At 44.1% G+C, this 15389-nt stretch overlaps 1 protein-coding gene across 1 annotated transcript in view; it reads right to left on the bottom strand.

The window, feature by feature from the left end:
* Positions 1-1339: 1339 nt before the first annotated feature.
* Positions 1340-15389, bottom strand: part of ITIH6 (inter-alpha-trypsin inhibitor heavy chain family member 6) — a 33869-nt gene continuing 19819 nt past the window's right edge. The window contains 18 exon segments of the mRNA XM_044936473.1: positions 1340-1551; positions 2663-2822; positions 2824-2951; positions 2990-3070; positions 4259-4371; positions 4550-4592; positions 5452-5583; positions 9096-9162; positions 9403-9583; positions 9585-9910; positions 9912-10045; positions 10048-10362; positions 10365-10397; positions 10400-10643; positions 10645-10712; positions 10715-11227; positions 11946-12036; positions 12038-12118. Coding sequence (XP_044792408.1) covers positions 1340-1551; positions 2663-2822; positions 2824-2951; positions 2990-3070; positions 4259-4371; positions 4550-4592; positions 5452-5583; positions 9096-9162; positions 9403-9583; positions 9585-9910; positions 9912-10045; positions 10048-10362; positions 10365-10397; positions 10400-10643; positions 10645-10712; positions 10715-11227; positions 11946-12036; positions 12038-12118 — 2922 coding nt within the window.

Here is a 15389-nt window from a genome sequence, read left to right as displayed (position 1 = left end):
TTTCATTTTGTATGTTGTTATGTCTCAGTGTCTTCATATTAGTCACTGTGTGCCTGTTTCTGGGTGACCCATTTTTGTCTCTCTGCCATTATCTTTGTGACAGAGACAGCACCTCAAAACGGGGATATAGAAGCTCAGCCAGAGAGCATCTGTATCTCTGGGTTTATGTACCTGATGCTGTCACACTGGCTTCCTGCCCCCATCTTTGTACGTCTACATGCCCCTATGTCTATTCTCTTTATTTTGAAATCCTTGTATTTCCATATGTCTCTATCTCTACCCATTCATATCTGTGTCCTCATTGCTGTTTCTGTGTATGATCTTGTGACTTTGGTTGTGAGTAGTATACGTGTGTGCCTACTGCTGTGTCATGGGATCCTTTTTTGTTCATTCATTTCTTTATTCAGCAAATATTTACTAAGCACCTACTAAGTGCTAAGAACTGGGGATACATAGATGGTTTAGAAAAGGTCCTTGCTCTCAAGTAGCTCACAGTCTAAGTAAGGGATCCAGACAAGTAAATAGTATGCACACAGTATGTACAAGTAAGTACATAGTATGAAAGGTGAATTTGAATGGAATGGGGGTGGGCTGTGGGAACACAGGGGACCAAACTCAATCTATGGGAGGGGTCAGGGAAGGCTTCCTAGAGGAAGTGACAACTAAGACTTGAAGAATGTGTAACATTTACCTGAATGAAGCCAAGGAAGGGAATACCACATAGAAGGAAAAGCACATGCAAGGGCTGATTGGTGGGCATGTTTGTGTGCATGCATAGTCGCTCAGTCATGTCTGAGTCTTTGTGACCCTATGGACTGTAGCCCACAAGGCTCCTCTGCCCATGGGATTCTCCCAGCAAGAATACTGGAGTGGGCTGCCATTTCCTTTTCTAAAGGATATTCCTGATCCAGGGACTGAATCCACATCTTCTGCATCTTCTGCCTTGGCAGTCAGATTCTTTACCACTGAGTCACTTGGGAAACCCTAGGGGAACTGTAAGAGCTTTAAATAAGCCATGGGAGCCAGAGAAGGTTGTGAGGAGTATTGGTGCTTCAGGTTTTTGTTTTAAAGAAGTCACTTCTAAGGTTGCTCTGGAGTATGGATTAAAAAGGGTAGAGACTGGAGACAGTAAGGACTGTGAGGAGGCAGGAGTCTCAAAGCCTCTAGTTCCATAGATCTGCATATCTTTGTGTACGTGTTCTGGTGAATGTATCACTTAGAGCCTGTGTTAGTGTGTGTGTCCCTGTGTGTCTTCATGTCCTCAGGGCTTTGTTCCTGGTCAACCCTGTGCCCTGGCCTCTGAGTCGTCAGGTCTCTTGGCTGTGGGGTTCAGGGACCATCACAGGACATAAGCAATGTAGGGTTGGCCCAGAAACCACCATACATGAGAGCATTCCACCAGCCAGTAGGAAGCTCAGTGGGGCAACAGTCTTGGTGAATCCTCCAGCAGCTTCTTGCCTACGACCACAGGCACATCTGGGCCCTGGTGCCTTCTCAGATTTGGCCCCATAAGCCCTGCCACCAGCTTGATGTCTGCATGCTGGAACTGTCCTGAGGGAGAGAGATGGAATACCAGTCAGATCAGTGTCCTGAGTCCCACTGATAGCTCTGAGAGGATCCTAAAGCAGGGAACCTTGAAAGAAAAGTAGGAGGGAGAAGAGGCAGCAAAGGCCTGGAGGAGGGAAGAGACTGAGCATTGTGTGATTTGTGGAGGAGTCAGATGGGACAGGAGTGTAGCATGAAAGTAGAGGGCCAAAGTGAATGAGATGGCAGCAGATAGGGTACAGTCTGGCTTGAAGGAGATGACAAGTTAGATTAGAGAAGTGAGGAGGTTCAAAGGAAGTAAAAATATCTGTTCAATCCACCAACACTGCCCAAATTCTTTGGTGGGGGTCTCGGCCTCAGGTTCTGCTAGTGTTTCCTGACCTACAGTCTGGCTTCCTGCAAAACCCCTTTACATCCAGAGGGATCTTTGTAATACTCAGATCTGACTGTATCTTTCTCCTGCTTTCCTGATGGCTCAGACAGTAAATAATCTGTGTGCAATGCAGAGATGCAGGCTCAGTCCCTGGGTCGGGAAGATCACCTGGAGAAGAGAATGGGTACCCACTTCAGTATTCTTGCCTGGAGAATTCTATGGACAGAGGAGCCTGAAGGGCAACAGTCCATGGGGTCTCAGAGTCCAACACAACTGAGCAACTTTCACTTTCACTTTCTCCTGCCTATGTCTTTTCATGACTCCTATTGTCTTCAGGAAAAGTCAAATTCTTCATGCGGGCACTCTGGTCTGACTACTCCAGCTCCATCTCCTCCAATCTCCATTCTTTTCCTCTACACATTTGCTCAGCTTTCCATACTCAGTGTGGGTCTCTCTCCTACAGGAGATCTTTCTTGAGCTCCAAGGCTGGGCAAGGTGCCTCACCCTGGATTCCTCCAGCTCTTTGGACTGCTTTCTGTCTAGCACTGATACTCACTGGGATCACTATCCATGTCTGGGTCTGTCTTCTTCCTAGATCAGGAGCTCTCCAAGGGCAGAGCTTGGTTCTGATTCTTCTTTGTGGTTTGAGGGTCAAGGTGCTGGGGGCTAACTGACCTTTCATTGTGGCAGAGTTTCTCTTGGGACTGGTGCTCCCTGGCCACTATCAGCCTTAGTAACACTTACCCAGTAGGCCATGGGCCAAGGGGCTGAGACTTGAGCCATTGACCACATAGAACCCCAGGTGTGGTAGTTGCAGGATGTTGGGGTTCTGGTAGTGGTGCTGGAGACCTAGGAATTCAAGGTAAGGCCCAATGTAGAGGGTTTCACATGCTGCAGCAGTCACACTGGAGCTCCAGATAAGGCCTTTTCAGTAGTGCAGGCTGGTCCCAGGACAGAAGCAAGGTACCCTTACCTTGCACAGATATGGAAATGTGGGTAATGGAAACAGTGTAGGCCCAGGGTATACAGGGGTCTACAGGGCCAACACAGGGTTGGTACAGGCCTACAGACCTACCTGGAAGTAGGTACAGATCTGGTCCTTGTGCCCTGGCCTTGATGGTGCCCCAAGAAGCTGTCTACTCACATGCAGCCCTGCGGGGAGAAGAATGCTTACCAGGAGCACAGGGTTTCACATGGTCATTCACATGGTCACCCATAGCACAGGAGGGGTGAAGTCTCAGTACCTGAAATTCAGATGAAGTGGTGCAGATTTGTGGTTAGAATGCTAGCTCCTGAGGATAGTGCTTCTACCATAGCCTATCCAGCTGCTCCTTCCTGTGCAGTGTGTGAGCATGTATGTATATGTGTGCATGCTTACCCCAGTGGGGCTGTTTGCATGTGTGTGTTTGCCTCTGAATGTGTAAATGTGTGTGTTTAGTTCCATTCATCTGAATATCTCTGGGCATATCAGTGCATCTGTATATTTGGGAAAAATGTCATGGTAGAGTGTATATTTTTTTGGTTGTATGTTTATAATACGTCTCTGGATATGTGTTTCTGGGCTTCCTAGGTGGCACTAGTGGTAAAGAACTTACCTGCCAATGCAGGAGACATAATAGACTGGGGTTCGATCCCTGGGAAGATTCCCTGGAGGAGGAAATGGCAACTCACTCCAGCATTCTTGCTTTGGGAATTCCATGGACAGAGGAGCCTGATGGGCTATAGTTCATAGGGTCGCAAAGAGTTGGACACGACTGAATAGACTTGGGACTCATGCTGGATATCTTAGTGTTATAAATCTTGGTGAATAGTTTATGTCATGTGTGTCTGGTTGTGTGTTGGTAAATATTATGTATATTGGGGTGTTAGTGAGTATGCATCTGTCTGTGTATCATGGAATTTGTGTGCATTGGTGTGTTTTATGTATCTAGAGTAGCAGAGTATGTGTGCCTGTGTGTGTTAAATTCTTGTGAATTGGGATGAATCTGGGGTTATCAGTGTATGTATGTTGATAAATGTGTCATTGCGTATATCTGGGCATGTATTATGCATCAATATGTGTCTAGATGCATATTTGTATGTTACTATTTGTAGGTGTGGAAAGTGTCAAAATATATGTCCCTGGGTGTGTGTTTTTGTGAGTTTACTGTATGCCCTTGTATGTGTATGTGTATCTATGAGTGTCTTGGTGTTAGAGTGTATTTGTGTTTTCATGTGTCTGAATATGCACTTGTGTGTTAGTGAGGTGCACTGTTATGTGTTTGTATTAGTCCACAAATGTCTGGAGGTGTTGACGTGTGTATTTGGCTGTGGAGTTACATGAGATAGAGTCTTTGGTGCTCTCCCCTGCCTTTGGGTCATCTATGAGTTGTAGCAGTTCCCCTGGATGCTTATCCAGTGTGAAGAAGATCTTCTCTTCTGAGTGTGGGATGTGGATCACAAAGTAGGGTCCCATTTATTGCAAGGCAGGAGGCACAACTCTGTAGTTATAGCCTTAGAAGGTATGGGAGATGAGGAGAGGGAAAGAGAGAGGAGGGGAAGATTGGAGGCCATGTTTATCTCCCCAGAGAGACAGTCCAGCCCCAGTCCCAGTGCACAAGCTGTCCTATACTCAAGTCAGCAAGAGTGGCTGGCTTATTCAAGGATGAGAAAGTGAAGATGCTTGGCAACATGCCTGCAAAAGATAGGAGGACTGTGTTGATAGGAGACTGATTATTACATTCCTAGTAACTCTGTGGCCCCCTGACCTCTGAGTCACCCCAAATTCCTGAGCTCAGTACTTAAGTCTTTTCTGATATCTAGTCCCTGCCTAGCTCTCCACTGTTCTCTGTATGCTCCAGCCTAACTGAACTGAATATTCTTATGGGTACCTTGCCTTATCTTGCTAGTGACCCCACTGTTTCTGTTTCTCCTGCTACTTGGAATGCTCTCGTTCTTTTAACTAGTAATATTTCTAATTTCTAATCATTCTTCTAGGTCAGCTCAAATGCTATTTTAAAATTTTATTGATTTATTTTTGGCTGCACTGGGTCTTCGTTGAAGCACCTGGGGCTTTTTCTTGCTGTGTGTAGGCTTTCTCTAGTTGTGGGGGCTACTCTTACTTGTGCTGCATGGGTTTCTCATTGTGATGGCTTCTCTTGTTGCAGAGCATGGACTCTAGAGTGAGTGAGCTTTAGTAGTTGCAGCAAGTGGGCTCTAGAGTGTGGGCTCAGTAGTTGTGACACATGGGCTTAATTGCCCCACAACATATGGGATCTTCCCAAACTGGGGATCGAACTGGTGTCTCCTGCATTGTTAGGCAGATTCCTATCCACTGTGCCACCAGGGAAGTCCCATTAATATTTTAATTTGCATTTTCATTATGACTTAAGAAGTTGAACATTTGTTCTGTTTTGAAGTGCTGGTTTTAAGTCAATTTTCAATTGGATTGTCCTCATTTTTCTTCCTGTAGATTTCTAGAACTTTGTTATATATTATTAACATAAGTGGAAATGAAAGCTTGGGGGTCTTTGTCAGCGGAGCTCTTTGTTCACCTTTCGCTAGTACTGCAGAACTTTCCTGAGATTTCATGCTGCCTCCATCTCCTCCACAGATCTCTTCAGAATTGCTGTCCCAATGAAGATTCCATGCCAAATGTAAAAGAAATAGGAGAAATCCTTCACACTCTGAGGGCAAAGAGGTCTCCAGCCCAGCAAAAGGCATACCTTCCTTCTGATTAGGAGAGTCTTCATTGGCTTCCCAATCCGACCTTACACATTGCCAAGACTGAGACCTTATGCTCCCCATGGCATCTTAGTTTTTCAAGCTCAGTTCAGTTCAGTTCAGTCGCTCAGTCGTGTCCGACTCTTTGCGACCCCATGAACCACAGCACGCCATGCCTCCCTGTCCATCATGAACTCCCTGAGTTCACTCAGACTCACGTCCATCGAGTCAGTGATGCCATCCAGCCATCTCATCCTCTGTCGTCGTCCCCTTCTCCTCCTGCCCCCAATCCCTCCCAGTATCAGAGTCTTTTCCAATGAGTCAACTCTTCGCATGAGGTGGCCAAAGTACTGGAGTTTCAGCTTTAGCTTCAGTCCTTCCAATGAACACCCAGGACTGATCTCCTTTAGGATGGATGATGGGATCTCCTTGCAGTCCAAGGGACTCTCAAGCATCTTCTCCAACACCACAGTTCAAAGGCTTCAATTCTTCAGCGCTCAGACTTCTTCACAGTCCAACTCTCACATCCATACATGACCACAGGAAAAACCATAGCCTTGACTAGACGGAACTTTGTTGGCAAAGTAATGTCTCTGCTTTTGAATATGCTATCTATGTTGGACATAACTTTCCTTCCAAGGAGTAAGCGTTTTTTAATTTCATGGCTGCAATCACCATCTGCAGTGATTTTGGAGCCCCCCAAAATAAAGTCTGACACTGTTTCCCCATCTATTTCCCACGAAGTGATGGGACTGGATGCCATGATCTTCGTTTTCTGAATGTTGAGCTTTAAGCCAACTTTTTCACTCTCCACTTTCACTTTCATCAAGAGGCTTTTTAGTTCCTCTTCACTTTCTGCCATAAGGGTGGTGTCATCTGCATATCTGAGGTTATTGATATTTCTCCCGGCAATCTTGATTCCAGCTTGTGTTTCTTCCAGTCCAGCGTTTCTCCTGATGTACTCTGCATATAAGTTAAATAAGCAGGGTGATAATATACAGCCTTGACGTACTCCTTTTCCTATTTGGAACCAGTCTGTTGTTCCATGTCCAGTTCTAACTGTTGCTTCCTGACCTGCATACAGATTTCTCAAGAGGCATATCAGGTGATCTGGTATTCCCATCTCTTTCAGAATTTTGCACAGTTTATTGTGATCCACACAGTCAAAGGCTTTGGCATAGTCAATAAAGCAGAAATAGATGTTTTTCTGGAACTCTCTTGCTTTTTCGATGATCCAGCGGATGTTGGCAATTTGATCTCTCATTCCTCTGCCTTTTCTAAAACCAGCTTGAACATCAGGAAGTTCACGGTTCACATATTGCTGAAGCCTGGCTTGGAGAATTTTGAGCATTACTTTACTAGCATGTGAGATGAGTGCAAGCTCAGTTACGTTCAAAATTCTGAGCCTGGTGGGCTGCCGTCTATGGGGTCGCACAGAGTCGGACATGACTAAAGTGACTTAGCAGCAGCAGCAGCAGCATAACATTTATGACATGCATTCACTTGATCATTTATTTATTCATTCACGTGCTGTTTAAGCATCAGGAACATGGTGGTGAAAAAGTGAGTCATGATTTCTGACGTGGTGAAGCTCATATTTAAGTTGGGAAGGCAGGCATGAATGAAATTATAATTACCAATTGTGACAAATGCTATAAGAAAAAAAGAATAGATTGACCGAGAGAGTTGCAGGTACTCAACATAGTGTGAAGCAGTAGTAAGAGGTAAGAAGGACATCTGAGTTGAGATTTAATGCATGATCTGGAGCTTGAGTGACAATGGAAGAAATGAGGGTGGTAGGCAGGAGCAGGGCAAAGCAGAGCAATTTTCAAGCAGGGGGAACAGCTTGAAAGAGGTCCCTGTGTGGAGGCAGGGGAGAGGGTAGGGCCTATTGGCGGAACAGGAGGCCAGTGTGGCCTGAGTTCAGAGGGTGAGTGGAAGAAGGTGAGGTCAGAGAGGTATGGGATATAGGGCAGGTCATGCAGGGACTAGTAGCTCATTAAAAGGACTTTGAACTTTATTCTAAAAAGTATGATAAGAAATGATAAGTGCAATAGGAAACCCTTGAGGGGAGTTAAGTAGGGAAGAGACATGAAGTGATATGTTTTTAAATGATCCCTTTGCTGGGGAAGAATGTCCAAGAGAATATCTCAAAAAAGGAAGAAAGAAAACCAGTGATGAGTCTGGAACAGTTTTCTAGGTGAAGCACAATGGTAGTCTGCCCTAAGATAGTGACAGTTGGGGTAGTGAGAAGTGGGTGCATTTGACAAACAGAGATAACTGTGTCAGGTATTGAAGATGGATGGGATATTGGGAGGGACGATGGTGAAGGAGAGGGGTATGTCAAGAATGTCATCCCCAAATTTATATCCCTGTGAATTATTGTCACCACCAACTTGTTCTAATCCTGCCCTATAACATCACCCAGGAAATGTCACTCCTCTCAGAAAGGTGAATAATGAAGTAATGAATCACATTCATCATGGGACCAAAGTGTGTAGGTTCAAATCTCTTACTAGTGGTGTGAAGTAGTGTCACTTCTCTGTGCTTCAGTTTCCCCATGAGTAAAATCCAGATAATAAGAGGTTTTTGGTGAGGATTAAATGAAGACTACAAGTACAGTATGTAGATCAGTACTTGTACATAGGAAGAGCTAAAAAATGTAAAAAACTAGAAATAAAACCACCATATGAATCAGCAATCCCACTCCTAGGCATATACCCTGAGGAAACCAAAATTGAAAAAGACACTTGTACCCCAATGTTCATTGCAGCACTATTTACAATAGCTAGAACATGGAAGCAACCTAGATGTCCATTGACAGATGAATGGATAAAGAAGTTGTGGTACATATACACAATGGAATATTACTTAGCCATAAAAAGGAATGCATTTGAGTCAGTTCTAATGAGGTGGATGAACCTAGAGCCTATTATACAGAGTGAAGTAAGTCAGAAAGAGAAAGATAAATATCATATACTAATGCATATATATGGAATCTAGAAAGATGGTACTGAAGAATTTATCTGCAGGGCAGCAATGGAGAAACAGACATAGAGAACAGACTTATGAACATGGGGAGAGGTGGGGAGAGGGAGATGTATGGAGAGAGTAATATGGAAACTTACATTACCATATGTAAAATAGATAGCCAATGGGAATTTGCTGTATATCTCAGGGAACTCAAACAGGGGCTCTGTATCAACCTAGAGGGGTGGGATGGGGAGGGAGATGGGAGGGAGGTTCAAGAGTGAGGGGACATATGTACACCTATGGCTGATTCATGTTGAGATTTGACAGAAAACAACAAAATTCTGTAAAGCAATTATCCTTCCATTAAAAATAAAAAAAATGTAAACATTATTTCACAGCCTTTGGAAAATTTAAAGACAACTGTCATCATCTTCCTCATTTTTTATATTCCTCTCATTAAGCAGGGGTGTTTATGGAGCACAAAACAACGAATCAGACCTACCTTGCCCAGGGATGCTCCCATTTATAACGCCACATCCCTTCTCTGCTTGTGAAGCATAAGCAATTCTCTTGTCCAACAAAGCAAATGTCAAAGCCACAGCTTGACCAGTTTGTTTCTGTGCATTTCCCAGTCTTAACATCTCTTCACTCCCAGGGCCTCTAATTCTGTGCCTATGTGCTGAAGCCCAGAGAAGTTAAGTATCTCATTTAAAGTCTCAAAGCAAGCAAGCAAGTGGCTTAAATCATAAAAATCTGCACGGGCTTCTGGTTCTTAGTGCTCTCTATTCTCTATTCCCTTGTGGCTTGACCTCTTGTTCATAGACATAGGTGGTGCTTTGGGGCTCTGGCAACAGGTCATGCTGATGCCAGAGCCTTCCAAGGGGCAGCAGAGAGGGCAGGGTGGGGTGAAAGGGAGTAGTGAGGAATTCTCCAAGGGCAGAAATGGTCATGGTAGTGCTGGGACTTGTGGGACTTGAGACTGTGCTTGGGAGTATGCAAAGCCTCTGGAGGTGGGGGCCTGAGCTTGGCAGGCCTGGAAGGTAATGGGATTTTGTGTTTATTAGGAGTTGGTGTCCTAGATTGGAAAGTGCTAAACCTAGGGAAGGTTGGTGAGGTGGGGGCACTAGGTTTAAGAGGTGATGGAATTTTAGGGGTCTTAGGTAAGAGGATCCCAGGTTTAGGATATGGCATGTTGTTTGGGGTCTTAGGAGCAAGAACCCTTGCTGTGGTGTGTGGTGGGTATATGAGGATCTGATGTGTGGAGAATTCAGGCCTGGGCTGCGACAAGCTTTTTGATTGTGGTATAAGTAACCCCAGGTTGTGGGAGTGATGAGGCATCTCATTTAGTTTGTAATGGAGCACCAGGTTTGGAATGCAGCAGAGTAGCATGTTTCATAGGGCCACTTTGGGGAGGGGCTAGAATGCTAGAATTCAGAGGTGGGACTTGTGTCTTGAATTCATGGCTAATACAGTACCAAGGTTCTGATGTAATGGTGTGCTGGACTTCAGGAGCAATAGGGCACCAAAATTTGAGAGCACAAGGACAGCAGGTTTTGTCCTAAATTTTGGCTGAGCCAAGGTTCCAGAATCCTGTTATCCTGGAATTTGGGGCTTTGGGTATGCAATGGTGTATGGGGTACTAGGGCTCCGACTCAGTGGCCTTAATTCTTTGGAACTGGGTATCTTCTTTGTAGAGACAAGAGTAGTTGAGGATAAGTAGAACTTTGATTTCACAAGCCTTTATTTGGGAGAAACAAAGGGCACTAGGTTGGTTGGGTTGTGCCTGCCCCTAGGCCATGACTAAGGGCATGATGGTGCCTGGTCCATCTGTGGTAGAAGTCTGTTTCCTGGCTTTCTCACTGGCTTCTTTGGGCTGTGCCACGACCAGTAAAGTCAGAGGTGTGACAAAATTTTGTTAAAGGGACAGACTGAGGACTTTGGCAGCCAGCATGTGGTGAGTGCTGGCATCACAAGCGTGGAAGCATGCCTCCAGTAGCTCTCTAATGGTGATGTAGGCCCAAAGGCAGTGTATGAAGTGGGCTACATTGGGGGGCTGGCTCTTCTGGGAAACCAAAGACCTTTTGGCTGCTGTTGGTGGCCACTTCGCTGTGGCAGGCCATAGAAGCTGACCCTTGGGCCCATGGGCTTTCAGGTGGATGTGTAGTTCCTTCTTGCCTGGCTGCACTTGGCCTGCCACTACAGGCCCTGAACCACCAAAGTAGTTGGGGAAAAGGGCCCAAGGAGAGGCCCCAGTCAAGCCACCCAGGTAGTCCAGATGCACATCTGCCAGCAGAGACATGGAAATCTCTTCATAGAGGCCTCTGGCTGTAGGGGCTGCACTGGTATCTTCATATATGTGCCAGGCTGCTCCTCAGTTCTCTAGGGACAAACAACACAGCAGTGGGAAGTCAGCATCATTCCCAAAGGCCAAGCTGAAAAGGGCCACTTTGTTGCCCAGTGCCTGACGGATGTTAGAGAGGATCACACTGGAAGTTGTCACTCCAGCTGTGGGCTCCCATCTGTCAGGAAGAAGATGAGAGGGATCCTCCCCCACAATGGGGCTCCTCCCAAGCTCCTGGTTGCTATGCTTTAGCACTGCAGCAGCTGCCAGCAGAGCCATGTTGATGTCAGTCTCTAATTCGAGAGCAGACTGTGAGACTACCTTTTCTAGTAATTTCTACCCCCATTCCAGACACACTGAGCACCTCGTTAACTTCCCAGGCTCAGTCACATCTCCTTATCTTTGCTCAGACTGTTTCCGCTGCTTATCCTTCCCAATTCCCCACTCCCACACAAACTCCCTGAGATCTGACTGTGGGTCCCACATGTCCTTGGCTTTTATCACTTCCTGTCTCAGATTGCTTTGCCTGTTTCCTGGGGGGATGTCTCATTCTTTAGTCAGAGTGGCAGCTCCTCAAGGATAGCATCCCCACCTCTATGTTACAGGGGAAGAAGGGGCTGCGTGGTCAGGAGGTGGTAGGAGGGGGATTCTTCAGTAACTGTTTGAGAGAGGATTGATCAAAAGCCAAAATCAGGGCAGAAACTTACTCAAAATACTTAGAAATAAATATCTAGATTATTGATAAAATACAAAACGAAAGTTTTAGCAAATTGAGTATATGCTTTAAGGAGGAGGAAACTCAGCCCCAAAGAGGAATGTGCCCTAAAATACATGGAGAATAAGCTGTGCTCTGTTAGGCAAAGAAGCACAAAAGGATGAAGGAAGATATTTGTGTAAAATTTAAAAGTGATATTTCAGACATTATGAGAGGTAAAGTCGATGGGTGAATGATGGGAGAATTTCCAATGTCACCAGAGTCTGCCAATTTGAGTAGGTAGGTCTAACACTTACAACCAGCATCTTCCATATGGCCCAGGTAGTCCTTAGTGCTGTGGACATACTGGACGGTGGCCTGGATGGAGCCTCCAGCTTTCCAGACACTTAACTGTGTAAGAAAAGGAGATGATGTTGAAGTAGTCACTGGCCCACAGGTTACCAAGGATAACATTCATTGCCTTTTTAGTCTGTAGGATATAGATGAAGTAAAGGAGATGGACCAAGACCTGAGGTCTTGCTCAAGACTGAAAGGCACTTTCTATACAAAGTATTGAAGTCTAAGTGTTGTAGGGTTTTAACATTTTCTGATTCTGCTGCTGCTGCTGTTAAGTCGCTTCAGTCGTGTCTGACTCTGTGAGACCCCAGAGACAGCAGCCCACCAGGCTCCCCCTCCCTGGGATTCTTCAGGCAAGAACACTGGAGTGGGTTGCCATTTCCTTCTCCAACGCATGAAAGTGAAAAGTGAAAGCGAAGTCGTTCAGTCGTGTCTGACTCTTTGCGACCCCATGGACTGCAGCCTACCAGGCTCCTCCATCCATGGGATTTTCCAGGCAAGAGTACTGGAGTGGGGTGCCATTGCCTTCTCCTTTCTGATTCTAGCACTCTGTAAATCTAGAAGTCCTAAGACCTAAGTCAAAATGCTCTATAGGCTCTAATGGCGCAAAGCCTAGAACTGCACTGTCCAATGGTAACTGCTAGCCACATGTAGTTATTTAAATGTAAACATACGTTGTTGCTGTTCAGTCACTCAGTAACATCTGACTCTTTGTGACCCCATGGACTGCAGCATGCCAGGCTTCCCTGTCCATCACCATCTCCCTGAGATTGCTCAAATCATGTCCATTGAGTCAGTGATGCCATCCAACCATCTCGTCCTCTGTCATTCCCTTCTCCTTCTGCTCTCAATCTCTCCCAGCATCAGGGTCTTTTCCAATGAGTTGGCTCTTCACATCAGGTGGCCAAAGTATTGGAGCTTCAACACCAGTTTTACCGTGAATATTCAGGGTTAATTTCCTTTAGGATTGACTGGTTTGATTTCTTTGCAGTCCAAGGGACTCTCAAGAGTCTTCTCCAACACCACAGTTCAAAAGTATCAATTCTTCTGTGCCCAGCCTTCTTTATGGTCCAACTCTCACATCCACACATGACTACTGGAAAAACCATAGCTTTGACTAGACTGATATTTGTCAGCATTTAACTACTGTTTACCTTTGGAGTATATTTAACTAACGAACTGTACATTAATTAAAATTGAAGAAAAAGTCAAAATTCTGTTTCTTCACTTGCAGTAGCCACATTTCAAGAGTTCAATAACCACATGTGGACAGCAGCTACTGTATTGGACAGTAAATTAGTACATCTAAAAGTACATACTTTTAGAACATTTCCATCATCAAAAAAGTTCTACTGGACTGTGGTGGTCTAGAAGGTTCAAGCTCTGTGCTTTCAGAGCACTAGGATTCATGTTCCTATGGTTTCTGAACCCCGTGACCCAAGATTCAATGATTCCAGGGCTGCCCTAAAGTTTAAGAGTGTTGGATCCCCTGGAGAAGGGAATGACTATCCATTCCATTATTCTTGCCTGGAGAATTAAATGGATAGAGGGGCCTGGTGGGCTACAGTGGTTGCAAAACGTCAGACATGACTGATGACTAACACGTCAATGATTTTGCATGCTTTGGTTGCAGTTCTCTCTAATCTGTTCTTCTACCTTACCATCTGTTTCTTCCAGGCTGGTCTTCTCACCAGCCCCCAGATAACCTAGATTCCATTTCATCTCCACAACTTTGCTCTTTATTTATATCTTCACAGTTACTTCAGTTGCTCTTTCTCTGGGCAGCCCTTCCTTGATTGCCTACTCTGATCCATGCCTTTCACACCCAGACATTCTCTGTCCCTGGCTATTTGCTGATTATCTTATGTGGAATATTTTCATCCTCCATACAGATATTGTGTCCTCTGAGAACAGGGCTTAGAATGCTACTTCCCCTTGGCTCCCTTCTCCATGATGTATTTAGTATAGGGCTAGACTCAAGGAATATAGTATGTAGGTTCTAGTATTAGGTATCATTTATAGGATACTTGCTATGTTCCTGGCACTGTAGTTTAGATGCATAAGCTAAGCTCATTTTATCTTTACAGCAGCACAATGAACAAAGTGCTAATAATATCCTCATTTTACAAGTGATGACATTGAGGCTCAGAGAGTGAAGTGGCTAGTCATTGATGGACCAGGGACTCAAATGTGTATTTTGGAGGTGTTAAATCCAGTGATTTAAGGCATAATCTTTTATATAGGTGTGGATTCTAGAAACCACACGAAGAACATTTGTGGCTTGCCTTTCTCTCTACATCTTAAACTGATAGAAGATGCCTTGAATGTTCCTAAGTAGGTCACAAGTTTTCCTGCCATAAGATGGGATAGGTCACACATTCTGGAATCAGAAGCTGAGCATCATATTCTTATTTCCATTGAGAGGACTGTCACATAAAGGATGGCTTTTCCTAAGAATCTCCTATCCAGGGACAGATTATGTTTTTAGAAGTATGTTGCTTAATCTCCCACTACTTGGAGATTTTCCAGCTGTCTTTCTGTTGCTGATTTCCAGTTTTATTCCATTTAGTCTGAGAGCATGCTTTGTATGATTTATATTATTTTAAATTTGTTAAGGTGTGTTTTATGACCCACAATGTAGACTATTTTGGCAAATGTTCTATGTGAGCTTGGGGCAAATGTGTATTGTTGGATGAAGCATCGTATAGATGTCAGTTAGATCCAATTAATTGATGGTGCTATTCAACAGTGTCCTTATGTATTTTCTGTCTACTGGATATGTCCATTTCTAATATAAGGAAGTTGAAGTCTCCAACTATATTAATGATTTTTCTATTTCTTCTTGCAGTTCTATTAATTTTTGCCACACACATTTTGACACTGTAATTTCAGTTGAATACACAGTAAAGATTATTATGTCTTCTTGGAGACTCAACCTTTTTCCATAATATAATGCACTTCTTAATCTTAACAATTGTCTTACTCTGAAGTGTACTTGGTCTGAAATTAATATAGCTGTTCAGCTTTCTTTGGGTTAGTGTTAGCATAGCATATGGTTCTATCCTGTTACTTTTAATCTATCTGTGTCTTTATATTTAAAATGGGCTTCTAGTAGAAAACATATAGTTGGTTCTTTTGTTTTGTTTTCTTTTAATTGACACTGACAGCTTCTATCTTTTAACTGGTATATTTAGACAAGTCATCATTAAAATGATTACTGATATAGCTAGATTAATATTTGCTATATTTTAAAACTGCTTTCTCTTCATTTCCCTTTTTTGCTTTGTCTCCTACTCTTTTTTCTGACTTCTTTAATTTTAATTGAGTGTTTTATATGGTCCTGTTTTCTCTCGTCTCTTAGCATATCCATTACGTTAAGAAAATTTCTTAGTGGTTGCCCTAGA

Source organism: Bubalus bubalis, chromosome X (genome assembly GCF_019923935.1).
Source record: "Bubalus bubalis isolate 160015118507 breed Murrah chromosome X, NDDB_SH_1, whole genome shotgun sequence".
Classification (NCBI taxonomy): domain Eukaryota; kingdom Metazoa; phylum Chordata; class Mammalia; order Artiodactyla; family Bovidae; genus Bubalus; species Bubalus bubalis.
The sequence above is the reverse complement of the archived record's forward strand: the minus strand, read 5'-3'. Positions and strand labels throughout refer to the sequence as shown.